This window comes from Corapipo altera, unplaced genomic scaffold, assembly GCF_003945725.1.
Source record: "Corapipo altera isolate COAL_440 unplaced genomic scaffold, ASM394572v1 186, whole genome shotgun sequence".
NCBI lineage: Eukaryota > Metazoa > Chordata > Aves > Passeriformes > Pipridae > Corapipo > Corapipo altera.
This window is the reverse complement of record NW_020885120.1, coordinates 16,496-32,760: the sequence shown is the minus strand read 5'-3', so window position 1 is coordinate 32,760 and position 16,265 is coordinate 16,496. Positions and strand designations below refer to the sequence as shown.

At 44.9% G+C, this 16,265-nt stretch overlaps 1 protein-coding gene across 2 annotated transcripts in view; it reads right to left on the bottom strand.

The window, feature by feature from the left end:
• ELAVL1 (ELAV like RNA binding protein 1) overlaps window positions 1-16,265 on the bottom strand; it is a 40,478-nt gene that overhangs the window by 12,271 nt on the left and 11,942 nt on the right. For both annotated transcript variants that reach the window (XM_027669958.1, XM_027669959.1), the window contains 3 exons: window positions 5,407-5,510; window positions 4,484-4,637; window positions 1,096-1,321 (listed from right to left, as the gene is read on the bottom strand). In XM_027669958.1, the coding sequence (XP_027525759.1) occupies window positions 1,096-1,321; window positions 4,484-4,637; window positions 5,407-5,510 (484 nt within the window). The remainder of the gene's footprint in view (window positions 1-1,095; window positions 1,322-4,483; window positions 4,638-5,406; window positions 5,511-16,265) is intronic.

Sequence of the window (16,265 nt, the reverse complement as noted above, 5' to 3'; positions counted from 1 at the left end):
TAATTATGGATGTGAATTTTATTTGTACTGGTTCTTCTGATACATCTTAATTCTGCAATAAATTTTAAGGGGAAGAATGAGGAATAAAATACCCAATTAAATTAAGAATGAAAAAAAAGAGCCATAAGCCTCAAGATTTTACTAGGACCAGGACACATGAAGCCCTAGCTGAGGCAGAGGACAGATGTACTTTTTAATAGTTCATTTAAAGGCAAACAATTCAGAATTTCATTGCTCAGGGTGGCACAGGAGGTTTGGTGTGGAGATCTGGATGAGTGTTTCAGGGACACGAGTTGCTGCCTGAACTAAACCTCCCCAGGCTACAGCTGAAGAGAACAGGAGACTGGAGGCTGGCAGGGGCCTCTGGAAATCCTGCAGTAAATTCCCCTGCTCAGAGCAGGGCACCTGGAGCAGGTTGCTCAGGCCCATTGCTTATCTGTCAACATATCACATTTTCCAGAGCACTGTCCAACCACCAGCTTCCTCCATAAGCAGCCAAGGCAATTCCAATTCGAGCAATTCATGCTCAAAGAAACCAAGGCAATTCTCAAAAGGCAAAGCACAGTGTCTTCCACAGCCCTGGGGGCAGACAGGATGCTGCAGCTACTCAATATCCTCATCACTGAACTCGTGAGGCCTCGAGGGAAGGCAGAGCCCTGCACAGATTGGGATGCAGGCACGAATCCCATGGAACCTCCTCATCAGAAATAAGGTTTTCCTGTCTTACTATGACACATCCCTGCTGGAACCAACGGTTCAGAGCTTTAATTAAGTTGCCAATTTATCTGTGTTCAGACCACAGAATGGGGATCTGTTGAGACAGGCACCTATCAACACCTCACTGTAACCCAGCTGTGGGAGCAGACCCCGGGGTGCAGGCACCTCTACACTCTAACTTCAATATAAATTTTACAAGTAAGATTTTTACTTTAATCATATTTTAATGCAACACTTTATTTACATGACACTGCAGGACACACAGTGCACTACGGATTCATTCACACATGCTGCAGTGAAAGGTGTCACTGCCCAGCTTCCCAGATGGACACGGGAACAGGAGCACAGCCTTAAATGCATTTATTCCTCCTAACCTACCTGAATCTCTGCGCCTGGTGATGCACTGGCCCTCCAAACCGTCGAGCTGGTGAATGACACAGCTGCGACAACAGTGCCACATTTTTGTTCTGGTTAGGGTTGGCTGCAAACTTCACTGTAATGGGCTCGGAGGAACCTGGGGGTTTGTGACCATTGAAATTTGTAATTGCCTCTTCTGCTTCTGACCTTTTGTCAAACCGGATAAATGCGACCCCTCTGGACAAACCTTGTAACCAAACCAATAAAAAAAAAAACAAACAACACAACAAAAAAAAACAAACAAACAAAACAAAAGAAAACAAAAAAATAAAAAAATTGAAGTTCAGGATAAACTGAAAATAACTTTGAAAACAAAAACCAAAAAAGTTCAATATTTCTGTGGTCACAGCTTTCAAGTTCTCTACATTTACTAACGTTTCTTCAGCAGCTGGAGGATAAAGTACAAAATTAAGAAACCAAGGACAAATTAACACATTCATTTCAGTTATAACAACCACACTGACTACAACGCTTTAACTACAATGTGGTAGAAATTCATCACCAACTGACATTTTCATTAATAAAAAAAACCTCCCCAACATTTTAAATTAATTTAACAGAAGAATTCATTCCAGTTGCTTAAAAACAAACCCAAACCCCTTAGTTTCAATTACTTTATCACTAAAAAACATCTGCAAACACGGAATTGACACATTTTTGCAAATGTTTTCATTTTTCCATCCTGGAAACACGCTCAGGTTCAGACATGAGGGAACAAAGGTCTGACTGTAATAAAGGAGTTTCACCTTTCAGAATGGAGAGATCACAATTTCATCTGCACCACATTCATTATTTGTAGCTGGCACATACATTATTTCAATTCATTTAAATCAATGAAGAATTACCTCTTAGTGACTGCACTGAACCAATTTCACAGCTGGTTAACATGTGGATATTTTAAACACCTGCATATTTTTTTCCTAGTCCCAGCCCCTGGAAGCCCTGTGAGCTTCCCCTTCTCCCCTTGATTCTCATCTTGACCATAGGCTGAAAACATGGTTTATCACAGTGAACCTAAAGGGGCACATTTTGTTTAAATGCCATTCCTAAGCAGAGTATTTGTAGGGTTTCACCAGCTCTGTTTCAGAAAGGGACACATCAGATACTTTCCCGTTTTCTTTACACCCACACAGGGCAATCTTCAAAGCCAGTTTCAGAATTTAAGCTCATCATAAATCACGAGGTTGTTAATAACAATTAAGGATCACTTTCCTTGTTTCACAGAAGGAAATGCATCATGCCAAACTCTGGGCCTGCTGCAAGCAAGGTGTGTTTGCATTTGGGGCACTGGAACTTTGATGAAGAACAACAGATGGGCTCACCAGATTAGATCTGACAGCACTAAATGCTCAGGTACCTCTGGGATCAGCCTCCTGTGCCAGGGGGAAGCCTTGGCCCACCCTGGAAAGGCCCAGAGCAGCAGCATCACCCAAATGTCAGCAAGGTCCATCCCAGAGCTCAGCTTACTGTGGCTCCTCTACTTTCATGCTGCTCTTCCTAGTGCTTCTCATTTGATCTATCATAGCATTAATTTAAAATATAAATATTGTAGAAAGCGTATTTTTAAAGAGAATAATTTTCAAAAAGCTAGAGAACCACCTCTGTGGGAAGGTACAGCTAAAAGTACAAATCAAAATGTGTCCTAAGTGGGACTAGATCAAGATATCAAAGGCAGGCTTAAAGCCACAGCTACATTCCTGGTGGGAGAGCAAACCCAGGCTCTGCAGGCATTAACTTCGTGATGTGGAATCCATTCTTCAATTAATTCATCATTAAGGCTATTGGAAAGCAGGAGGTGTGTTCTGAGCTGAATTACACAGCATCAGGCCTCAGCACACCCGTGAAAATTCTATTATTCTGGAAGAGATTTTATCTGTATGACTTCTGTCATCTCATTTTACAGCTCTGTCAAGGTCAGGTGCTATCCAGACCCCACAGACTGCCAGAGGGGGATGACTAGTTTGGGCACCTGCATTAATAAGTTTGCTGTGCTCCACAAGTCTTTTTCTTGCTTCTCTCTAGAGCTGCCACCTGGACAATCAGCTCTAGAGACAGAACCACGCAGGCATCAGAGTTGGACAAAATGAATCCTCCTCTCTAGGAAGGAAAGGAAGGGATTTTCCTCACTCAGCCACGGTGTCTACAAAGTCAGTCCCCAGATCTCATGCAGTCACCTCAGACTCCTGAGCACAGTGGTGTTTACAGCGTGGTCTGACCAGATGGAGACACTTCAAAGTGTCAAAGTGCAGTTCCTGCACCAGGAGCTGGCTCTGATGGGGACCCAGCCCTGCAGCCCTCAGCCCTCAGTCAGACTGATTCCACCAGAACCTGCTGATGGCCCACTCGGAATTACAGCACATTCCTCACAGAGCAGGAAAGCTGCTGCTGAACTGATGTGTATAAATGTGTATAAATGCACATATTCCAGTTATAAAGGTTAAATGTGGAATTGCTAGAATTAGATTATCTTCTGTTCTAACACAGCACAGGCATAATCAATGAAAAAGTGTATTTGCAGAAGTTCTCCCCAGATTCATACATGACATACAAGCCACAGAACACCTGGGTGACAGGATAAGCCAGACTCTGCATTTACCCAGTCTGAAATAATGAGGTAAGAAATTTAAACTCTGAAAACACATTGTAACAGAGTCAGAATCACCATCACAAAAAAACCCCTTAACTTTGGTCTCCTCTAAGCCAAGTGCTTAACTTCTCAATTTTCTTTCTTTTCTTTTTTTTTTAAATAAACAAAATACATTCAGAACTTTCAGGGCAGTACCAAGTGTATAAAATTCATTCTTTTGCTTAGCAGTAACCACAGAGGCCTGTAAGACACCTCAAATGGTTTAAAATACGAGAAAATTGTGTGAGTGAGTTTCAAGATGGTATAAAAGACAAAACATATTGTTTTGCTTTTAAATCTCTATCTATGGCTTGGAATTTGCCTGTGGATAACAACTGCACGTGTGTGAAGTCAAGGCAAGGTCAACGCTCCAGGTTACACACAAGGCCCAGAAGCACAACTGCACTGCAGTGACAGCAAGTGTCAGAGCAAGAGAGCAGATCTGGCAAGTCAGCAGCTGATAAAAATGACAATAATCCTATTTTGATACCATCCAAGGTTTGAGCTCCAAGCTAGCAAAGGAGGCAGCAGAATCATTCTGTGTTTAAAAAAACATCACTGGACAAAGGTATCCTGTGAAAATTCTATCAATGGTTAACACCAGATGTCATGGTTAGTTTGTGGAAGTCTAATTTAATTAAGTTTAGGGACTGCCAGTGTCAGAAAAACACTAAACATGCTGTACATGCTCCAGTTTACTGCAGCCAAGGCACCAGAGCTCACCTGTGGTTTGATCCACGAGCACACGGGAGTTGATGATGCGCCCGAAACGGGAGAACATGTCTTCTACATCCTTCTGTGTCATCGACCTGGGCAGGCCACTGATATATAAATTAGCATCCTTGATAACTTCAGAACTTGGGCGGGCATAGGAAACCTTTAAAACAAGGAAAGGTACGCTCAGGGTGTTAATAGAGGAGATCAATTTATTTTGTCATGAGCCAATTTCATTTATTCCCCACTAACAACACGGGCGTTTTTACTGGAGTTTTAAAAAATGGAACAAGGAGAGGGAAGGAAAAATTGACAAAAGGGGAAAGGGCATGTCCCTACATGACTCCATTCATTTTGGGTTCATCTAAGAGATAACAAATACACTGGCACTGCTGTAAGGAGACAGCAGCAGACCCATACCAACACTCCCAGCAAACACATCTGCCGTGGTGAGGAATCCCCGGTTTGGACACTGTCAGTCACCACAGCTCACATTGGGAACTTGTCCTGTCAGTGTATTCTTTAAAGCTTCATGAAAAGACTTTACCAGCTAAAGTGCAATTTTCTGTCTTAATTTCTGCCACTAGAGAAAGTCACAAATATCACCTAAGCAGGTTTGAATCCTACACACACAGCACAGCTGTTGTTTTGGACAAGGAGTGCATGTGTAGCAACAAGATTTAAAATAAACATCATGAAGTATCCAAGAGGTACGTGGATTTTTTTTAAAGCCTGGCAACAATTCAGAATGGTCCCTCTACTGCTGTAAAAATGGTGATAATAATTGAAAAAAAGGAATCTTTCAATACAAAGCTGTTTAAAAACACTATTCTCCCAGATTCACCCTTCCTGCAGCTGGGAACACACAGGCCTTACCACTAGAATGAAGTTATTACAATGCCATTTTCAGAGAAGATAGAAAAACCTCCTACCTTGATAGTTTTTGACTGAAGTCTGAGGCCATTCAGTGTGTTTATTGCTCTTTCAGCATCTTTTGCAGTTACGTAGTTCACAAAGCCGTAGCCTAAGCTGTGTCCTACAGGGAAGAACATTTTTAAAAAATTAATCCTAATAAAAAAACGTTGTCATCATCAAAATGAAAGGAAATGCAAATGAGAAGTGAATTTAACATAAACATAATCCACACAGCAAATATTTCAATAAGCCAAGGAGGTTTCCCAAGGCTGGCACAGATCGTGAGTAACTCAGAGTTTTTTCATTTCCACTCTGGACAATCCCTCTGTCTCCACAGACAGCAGGTGTTGGACAGAGCACCCACCAACAGCAAGAAATTCAACACTAAAACACCAGCTCTGATCAGCCCTGTAAACTTTATGGGTGTGGAACAAAGGCAAGAATTTAAGCAAGTTCATTGGTACAAACTCCTGTAGAGAGAGAGTAGAAAGTGCCAGTGGATGAACTGCCAGGTAAGAAACCACGAGGCTGCTCATCTCTGTTTGGGTATTCCAACCTCCACTCCTGGGGACAAGAAGGGAAAAAGAAGTTTCCAATCCTTCATATTACAGTTAATGAGCAGCAAGTTTCCCAAACTCAGCACCAAAGTGAAGAGTGAAAAATTCTCTTCAGTGTAGACAATTAATGTGCTATCACTTTAGATAAATTTACTCTTAACTCTTACAGAAGGAATCTGATACTAATAATTAAAATCTTTAAAGCATTTAGGGCTAAGGATATTTATTTGGATTCTTTGGATACTTATTTGTTCTCCTTCAATCTCCAACCTTCACAATTGCTACTATCAATTATAACACTACACACTAAGATCATTTCAGGTTGGAATTTCCCAACAATTAGAGGCTCTTATCACTGTAGACCTAAAAATAACTAAAATACTTTCAAAGACTGTCTCAGTGCAATAAAACAACTCCAATTCAATACAAGACATGTTTTTCAGCCAACTTCCCTTTTTCTCAGCCAGATCTACAGAATTTTCTAAAGAACATCGTAAACATACATAGGAAAATGTGCTATTTTATTTTAACAATATACTGTTTTAAGTTATTAAGCTCCACTGTTAGGCCTGAGAACACTAGAAGATAGAGCTAATTGCTAAAGTAAAGGAGTCTCCTGTGAAATGCAGCCCTTTTTTAATCACACAGCTTGGCTCTGCAACGGTCTTGACTGTCAAGGAAGGCTCCTTATGCTTTCCAGAACACCAAATACACACCCCCAGGTGTCACATGGTGATATCCTGGCACGACTGTCAGAGGAACTGAAGCAAAGGGCTGCAAGAGATACTGCAGATTAACTCCAGCTACTGAAAAAAAAAAAAACAGTCTGCTGAGGCATCAAGACTACAAGTCTAAAATCCACAGGGGACTCAGAGTGTTGGTGCCAACAGCACCGTGACAGACTGACTGCAGAACTGCTCCTGGCACAGCCTCTGCCTTTGGCTGCTTCCTTGGGAAACCCAATCCAGCAGTAACTCATCTGCACCCAAACAGTGCCAGTGCCTGTTGTCTAATACCCCCCTGTATAAACAGTCCCAGGTAATTCCTGCTGTCTGCCAAAGCTCTCAGAGAAGCCAGATCCGCCCTGTGCTCAGCCCTCCCACAGAACCAACGTCCTGTTCCCCTGCAGACCTGGTGTTAAACATCCCCACCAGCCTCTCATGGTGCCACACACTGCACACAGCTGAAGGCAAACCACCCTGTGACAGCCAAGTAGGATTTAATTCCACATAGAAAACAAAAAATCACAATAAAAGATCTTAAACACCAACTTGAGCACTTTTATCCTATAAAGACCCACAGATAATGTCTGCAAAATTCTGATCAATGTTTCTTACATGTACCCACAGCATGGCTTCTGTGGTTTCTTCTTAACATTCACTTGGTTTTATTAGCTGGACATGGCCAATCATTTAGATAAAATCTGGTTGGTACACACCCACTTACCTACAGAGATTCTTTTCCCTTAAGAAAAGTAATAATTTAATAATCAGAAAAATGTTCAGCACCTGGACCCTGCTCTATTTCTCCAGAGTCTGACCAAGAAAACAAAGATAAGTTTAAGAGGGAACAAACACCAGGTGAACAGTTGGCAATGACTTTTCCCTCTTACAAGGGTGGGAAGGGCCCAACACCCCTCACAGGTCCAGCACCTCAGCCCTGCTCTGAAAGCTCAGAGCACCAGCTGCTTTATGGATATTTTCAGTCTGTCCCACAAGTCACATAAACATGAATATTCCAGCAAACTACTGAACAGAAACAGGTCCTAAAAAAGCTCATGAAAATAGGCCCTTACAGACCAGGGAAACATATTCCAAACAAGACTTGGGCTATTCCTCCAAGTGTGACCCACGCTGAGCACTGGCAGTCAGGGCTGTCCCTGCCTGGATGGATGCTGCACTGGGGAGGGTGTGACTATTCTCCTGACAGGTCAAAAAGAGCAGGATTCCACACCATATAAATCTATTAAGCTGTCTTCAGTACACTGAATATCCTTCCCTATTCCCTTGCAACAAGTTCCCAGGGAACACAGCAGGCATAGAATTGCAGATCATGGAATGGTTTGGGTTGAAAGGGATCTTAAAGCTCAGCACACTTCAACTACTGCCACGGGCAGGGACACCTTCCACTAGCCCAGGTTGCTCCAAGCCCCATCCAACCTGGCCTTGGACACTTCCAGGGATGGGGCAGCCACAGCTGCTCTGGGAAACTTGGGACAGCCCCTCCCCACCCTCACATAGAATAATTTCTTCCCATCTCACCCTGCCCTCTGGCAGTGGGAAGCCATTCCCCCTTGTCCTGTCCCTCCATCCCTTGTCCCAAGTCCCTCTCCAGCTCTTCTGGAGCCCCTTCAGGCCCTGGAAGGGGCTCTCAGCTCTCCCTGGAGCCTTCTCTTCTCCAGGTGAACCCCCCCAGCTCTCCCAGCCTGGCTCCAGAGCAGAGGGGCTCCAGCCCTTGGAGCATCCCCGTGGCCTCCTCTGGACTTGTTCCAGCAGCTCCATGTCTTTCTTGTCTTGGGGTCCCCAGAGCTGGAGGCAGCTCTGCAGGTGGGGTCTCACCAGAAGGGGAGTTGAGTGTCAGAATCCCCTCCCCTGCTGCTCACACTTCTTTGCTTTCTCCCAAAGCATCACACAGGTTATGAGTTTATGCAGTTTGAGATCAGTGGGTCCAGTCCCTGGAATCACAAACTCTACATATTCCCTTGCCTCAAAGCTCACACAAGCCCACAAAAGCAGTTCAGATTTTTGTTCCCAGGTCCTCTGACTAGAAGCATGTTCTACAGCCTCCACCCAACACCCTCTTTTTCCAAATGGACATCTTCATATTCCATGTCCACTTGCTCCTGTACAAATCCTGTCCTTGAGCTTCCACACACTTCCCCTTTCAAGTGTCTGCCCCCAGAACACCCCAGAGCACAGTCACCATATCCTCTTGGCCTTTTTTGCTGTTTCTGTCAAAGCAAAATTCTGCACCCTTTTCACTTCCAGTTTTATACAGGTTGCTCAATGACTACTCCTTATCCAAGAGTTTGAAAGTTCTGGGAAATGAGGGAGGTGATGGGGTTTACACAAACAAACATAGATGAAAAAAAGAAGCCCCTGAAAGTGGCAGGATCACAACAGTCAGACATTCTCATATTCCATCTAGGAATATGACAATAAGTTTGACTAAACCCCAATACTACAGTCCTGTTACCTTTTATCTGTCACTAGGTGAGGAAATATCAATTACCTGTATTTCTCTACAATGATCTAGAATGCAAACCATCCCTTAGTCTGTACTTACCACCTTTAAACTCCATCACACCATGTAGTTTTTAACCTCTAGGAAAACCCAACCCATGCAAAACTTACAACATATATTAACTTATCTTGCTCCAAATACTCAAAACCATCAGCCTGAGCCATCTCCTCCCACTCAGTGACCAGTGCTCATCTCTGCACCACACAACCCTCCCATCACTGCAGGAGGCACATTCCACCATTCCATCACAGTTCCCCCTGCAGGAATGCTCTCTGCTTCACAGTTTCACTCCATGTTCCCTCCTCCTAACACATACACTCTACCTGTGTGCTAGGCATGCCAGGAAATCTATAAGGAACTGGTATTCACACAGCATTATGACTGTTGTCAAGTGTTTATAGCCCAGGTAAAAAGAGATGTTCTTTGCTTTCTCCTGATGTTCTCAGCCTGCTATGGAAACCTGTTGTGCAAAGCAAGGTGGTGCTGTAACAATTTTCAAACCATTTTAGTGGATAATAATTTAAAATATTTTTAAAAGTTTGCATAGGCATAAATAAAAATGTACTAAAGAGACAAAGTTAAAAAAAAGAGCAACAAGTAGGTCCTTATCTGGATGAATAATTAACAAAGTGACTACAAAACCTAGTTTTAAGCAAAATACTACACTCCTTCAGCAGAAAGAATCCAGTTTTGTTTCCATGATAAAAGGCCCTTTCATGAGAAAGGGCAGTCGTTTTCTTTCTGTGCATCACTTGGGTTTCTGTCCATGTCTCTGCTTCCTTTCCCAGCCCCCAGGACACGTGGCTTCAGTCACCAGCTCCTTCCTTATTCCCAGCCCACTGCTGATAACTCCAGCTTCACCAGAGAGTCTGATATGAGGGTAGAGCACTTCACTGAGAGCTGATAACATCCTCACTGTCCTGTCCTTCATAAGGAACCCCAGAATTAAACCCAGCTCCTGTTAGGTCAGTGCACCTCAGTATGACAGCACCTCAGTGTGCAACTGCTCCTGAACTGGGAAGCAGTGTTTGGAGGATGTAGCTGGGTTTGAGTTTTTTGTTTGGCTTTACAAAGTGTGCTGTGAGTGATAACCAGAGAGCCTAAATATGCATATGTGGTACATAAAATACCAGGCATCAGCATGCTGAAAAAAGCAGAATTCAGAGCGGTGAGTGTAGTTCCTGAGGATGAGAGGAGAGATTAAAGTGCTCAGATGTGCCCTGTGTGGGCTCCCCTTAGCACAGTCACACTATTGTACAGCCAGGGATACAGAGTCACATGAGCCCAGAGAAAAATACAACCACTCTTGCACCAAACTTCCCAAAAAGTGTTATGCAGATGGAGAAGTGCAGCCAGGCAGGACTGGGAGAGCAGGTGATCCAGAGGCTGTATCCTAACCCCTGAGTGAGTCACACCACACATGCAGCATATTCTGTGTCCTAACACCCAGGAAAACACGCAGATGTGTAGGCAGAGCAGCCTGGCTGAGCAGGGAGCTCGTGGCACAGCTCCAAGGGAAACAGGGAGCACAGGAGTTGGAAGAAGCGATGGCTACAAAAGGAAGAATTTGGAAACACTATCCACTGTGTCTGAGGAACAGCAGAGCTCAACTGCAGTTCAGACCTGAAAGGAATGCAAATTAACTAAAGAATAATATCAAGGGTAACAGGGAAAGGTTCTGCTGTCTCAGCAGCACCAGGCTGGAAGTGTGGGAGCAGATTTAAGGTGCGAACTGAGGAAAGGGGGACAGGATGCCCTCTGTGCCTCACTTCACCAACACCATCTAACAGACCTCTGCACTTTGGAAAGAGCTCATGGAGAAGGGCCAACGGATAAAGATTGACACAGGGACTGACTGGTTGAGTGAACTTTTCCCAACCAAGCCCATGGGGGCCTGAGACAGGCTCCCTGTAAGGGTGATAAGACATCAGGCTCATGTCCCTGCTGAAACTGCTTCGTCTTTGAACAACCAGAGAATTGGAAGAGGTCTCCAAAAACTGCAGGAAGGCAAGTGCCACATCCATCTTCAGAAGGAGACAAATAAAACCCCAGACCTCCACTCTCCCAACCCCCTCCCACACACTCTGCAGGTACACCAGCAAGAGGTGGAGTTTGCAGGGTCTATCCTGGGACGTGCTGTTCACCTTCTGGTCCCAGACCTGGAGGAGGTGATGGGAACGTGCTCTCACCAAGACCAGAGATGACACCAGGCTGGGAGGGACCTGTCAGTGCTGGGGCTGCCACCCACAGGGGCCAAACACGCTGGGAGAACAGGCCAACAGGCAGCTCGTGGAACACAGTGAGGACTGATGCAGAGTCCTGATCATGGCGAGGAAGAAACCCTGGCAACAACAGACCGGGCAGCAGATACTGCCTGGAGAGCTCTCCATGGAGAAGGAGCTGGGAATCACGGAGTGTGAGCCAGGGTAACAGCATCCTGCATTGTACTGACAGAGGCAGAGCCAAAAGGAACAAATCATGCTGTGTTACAGAACACTACACCACACCTGGAATACTGCATCCAATTTTTAATGTCCCCCAACACAGGAAAGACACTGATAAACTGGAATGAGCTCAGGAAGGGCCACCAAGCCACTCAGAGGACTGGAACATGTGGAGGTTTGCCCATGGGACAGTCCTCAATGACCTGGCCTGGCCTCACAGCTGACTCTGTTCTGAGTAGGAGGCTGGACTAGTGTCCCTTAAAACTGCACCATCCCGGGATCCCCGAGGACAGAACAAGGAACTCGACACCACATTAACCTCAGGTCCTTCAGTTCCACATAACAAGGTGTTTTTGCACTGACAGCCTGGATGCATTCTTTACCTAGGGAGGGATGGAACAGAACTAACTATTAATGCAAAGTTTAGTGAAGGATCCCACGTTTCTTTTTGCTCTCAGGATTTTTCTCCTATTCACGGAATCATTTTTAAATTCTGAGTTTATTTCTAGTGTAGTCCTTAAGCCAAAGCCTGGAACTACCAAAACTGCTACATGGCTAGGAACAAAGGCTGGGATGATGGTCAATTATCCTATCCCACATTTTTGGAAACACACACTCTCACGGTCTATTTCTGAGTAAAAACTCATCTCCACAGGTTTCCACAAAATTTCTTCTGTCATTTTTTCTCCACTGGTCTGGGGTGATGATGATGGTTTCTAGCTCCTCCTTACAACCTTCAGCCCAAGGTTAAATCTGCTCCACCATCATAACTTTTAATCACTTTTTCACTTCAATATTCTAAATGCCAGCTTCAGAACCTGCCACATTCTACATGTGCTGCTTGACTCAACCCTGCAGAAAAGCACTGGCTATTTGTTACATCCTTGGCAGATTTTGTTTTCATACTGAGAGGTGTCCTTACAAAGAAAAAGAAAAGAAAGCAGCTTCAAGAAGGATTTCTGTCAAAACATATTTTTGGGTGTGAACAAACATCTGAAGCATTTAATCACCAATCTTCAAAACTAACAGTTGAAGGGCATGATTTTCCATTTCATGTCTGTGTTGATAAATCCCATCATCACAACAGAGAAGCTCTATTTATTATTGTCAAGCACATAATTCACAGTATGTTTTTGAAAATACAGGAAATCACAGAATCCCAGAATGGTTTGGACCTTAAGGCTCATCTCATCCAGTCCCACCTCCTGCCAGGGGCAGGGACACCTTCCCCTCAAACAAGTTGCTCCAAGCCCTGTCCAACCTGGCCTTGGACACTTCCAGGGATGGAGCAAACACAGCTGCTCTGGGAAACCTGGGACAGCCCCTCACCACCCTCACAGTCAAGAATTCCTTCCCAATATCCCATCTAACCCTGCCCTCCAGCAGTGGGAAGCCACTGCTTTCTGTCCTGTCCCTCCATCCCTTGTCCCCAGTTCCTCTCCAACTCTCCTGGAGCCCCTTTAGGCCCTGTAAGGTGCTCTCAGGTCTCCCTGGAGCCTTCTCTTCTCCAGGTGACGCCCCCCAGCTCTCCCAGCCTGGCTCCAGAGCAGAGGGGCTCCAGGCCTTCATTAACAATACACATGATACATCTCAGCTACTATGGAAACACAAAAAGCCAAAGCTAAAATCCACAGCCTGAACCAAACCTTTTGTCCTGATCCAGCCCCCAAGCTCCCCCTGTCCCTCATTGAGCCATGTCCTCACACCCTCTCCATCAGTGACACAGCAGCTGCTGTGCCTCTCTGACACAATCCTCCTTCCCTCTTGTGCTGTGGTGACCACAGTGAGCTCCAGAAAACTAGAAAACATGCTGCCAGAGTCAGAACTGAGCACAGGAGTTTCAGTGCAGGTACTGAAGCAGCATGTTAATATTAAACACCATTATTACTTTGCCTGACAAAAACATTCTGCAGTCTTCTATACAGATTTTGGAAAATGGAAGCAAGTCCATTTTTGTTTGTCCAAATAACTTCCTGAAGGAACGATTACTCATTTTGAAGTACTTTCATCTTCTTCATCTCCAGTTTAGTCACAAATGTTGCCCAAAACTATCCTTAGTCACTGAAACACCGAGAGAGCACCAGAAACCCCCCAGTGTGTCTGGGTCAGGCTGGGGGCAGAGCTCAGGATTTGGGCTTGTGCCCAACCTAGGAAGAACCCTGGGAAGCACTGTGCTGTTGTAAGACTGGATCATTCAGATCAACGCTACACCAGGAATTGCTGCACCGTGCTCCACCTACCCTGAGAGGACAGAGACAAAAGCTGAGGTTTATATTGGAGCATTTCCACAATATTTGTCCTTTAAACACCTCTGTGGTGCAGCAGCTCAGGACCTTCCTCCTACAGGACCCGAACTCAGCTTTGTTACAGTTCCCCTGACTAAGGCTCAGATTGCCCTCTGAGCCAATTCCTGCTTCTGCTTGAGACTTCAAACAAGCACATCTTACTGAAGAGACTCTTGATGGCAACAGAAAGGAACCAGGAAGGAAACAAAGAAAGTACCTCGTTATATTGGTAACAACTTTCCAATCCAAACTGTGCCCCTACTGCTTCCCTTGGTTCTATACACCAGGACAAAAGTCTCTTTCTGTTCATGGCCAAACCATGACAAGTCTCATTTATGGAAGTTTAAGGGCAAAATCACACTTAAGCTGGTTTGGAAAGCCTGACCTTCAAATAACTCAACAAAACATTACAAATGACAAATAAAGTAGCCTCTCTTCCTTATGCAAAATCACTGGTATTTGCCTTGAAACAAAGCAACTCAAACAGACCCTTTGGGGAAAAGTCAAAAGCTACAAATTCAACTTGACATCAGTCTGTTATTCACCCTGACTCAGTTCACAGGGATCTCACCAAGAATGCAAAAATCCAACCGCAACAGTGATAGCTTTAGATCCTGAAAAGGTTCACTTTTTTAGTAATTAATTTTATGACACAAAGCCTCCCTGCATACTTATCATTTCTATATGTTCTCTTTAGATTTTTTTCCTTTCTCTCATTTCCAGAACATTTCTCTATGGAGATTTAATTTCAGTTGCTCCAGGGCTCTTTTTCCAGATGAACTGCCAGCACCCGGGATGTTGTGAAGTGAAAAGGATTCAGAAAGTGAACACAGAAAATACCAGGCCCAAAATTGTGCAGGAATACCACAGGTTGGTTTTTTGAGGGAATCTCTGGGAGGAAAATTCCTTGCACACTTACTACAAAATCTCAATTCTTTAAATGAGACAGAATCTGTTCACCTGTTGTTGGAACAAAAACCTGACTGTTCAAGATGCTGAGGGCCGAAAAATCCACTTCCCACATCTCCTAAGGAAGAAACTTCAGCTCTCAAATAATGATAGTTTTAGCAGTGAACATTACAGTGCAAAACCTCAGCAAGTGTTCAGAGTCACCACAATCACAGGTCAAGCAGAACCAAACTGTTACTGTGCAGAAGCTGCTCCTTGGAAGAGAATGGAAGTATTCCAAGATGTGGAACAGTAACTCCCAGTAAAAACATGCTGAGAAATACCAGAGCACAACTGAAGATGTTGCTACCTGGCTCATTTGGATGGATGGATGGAAAAGAAAGGCAAAGGAAGCAGAGCCATGAAAAGGTCTGTAGAGCTCTGCTGGCCTTTTTGACTTTAATACCATAGGGAGGGACACTGAGCACGAACATATTTACCCTCTCAATGTATCCAGAGAGAGTGGAAGGATACCGTGACCCCAAAACAGCAGGAAGTCACCCTCCCTTGTGCCAGTCCTGCCTCAAGGCTTTCAGAGAACAGTCAGGGTCCCTCTGAATGGCAGCACCACCACCTGGTCACCAGGCACTGCTCCCAGTTTGGCATCACTGCACACATGTCGAGCGTAACCTGGACCATCAGCCAGGGCAGTGACCAACACTTCTAACAGATCTGGCCCTGATGTCCAACCTCTGGGTCCTTCACTAATGACTTGCCTTCAGCTGCACTTCTGTGCACCTCAGGGGCTGCTCTCCAATCCACCCACAGGTCCCTCAGCCGGTGGCACAGTGCCTACCTGCAGCAATACCAACAGCTCTGCCCAGCCTGAGGGAGAGGCCCCAGGCAGTCCCTGCTCCCTCCACCACACTCTGTGCTCAAGGTAGCTCATTTCTGATCAAGGTCTGTGCTGTCCCAGGGGTAGGTGCTACCATGACTGCTGGAGACTGCAGCACCTCAGCACCAGCCCTGAGTGCACATGGGCTGGTCACAGCAGAGTCCCCAGCCCCTGCCCTGCTCTGCCTGCTCACAGCTCTGGTCAGTCTAGTACAGTCTAGGTCAGACTGGCACATAGGCCTGGCCTAAGTAACAGCTACACAGGTGTTTCACTCTCTCAGCCAGGGGTTAACTGGAACAAAAACTCCAACCTCCTTAGATCAAGCGCTGACAGAGTTCTGAGCAACCTGCTGTAAGCCCAGCTGTCCTACAGCTATCCTTTCCTGGCAACAGTCACCTCTCTGGGTCATCAGAGGGGTTGCAGAAGTCCTTTGACAATCCCAGAAATTCCCAAAACATTTAGAAGCAGAGTTCAGGTACTGCTGCAGGAGCTGTTGCTTCTGGTCCTGCTCTGAACCCTCTGAAAGAATCCAAGTAGCCTTTAGGACTATGAAGAGAGGGAAGG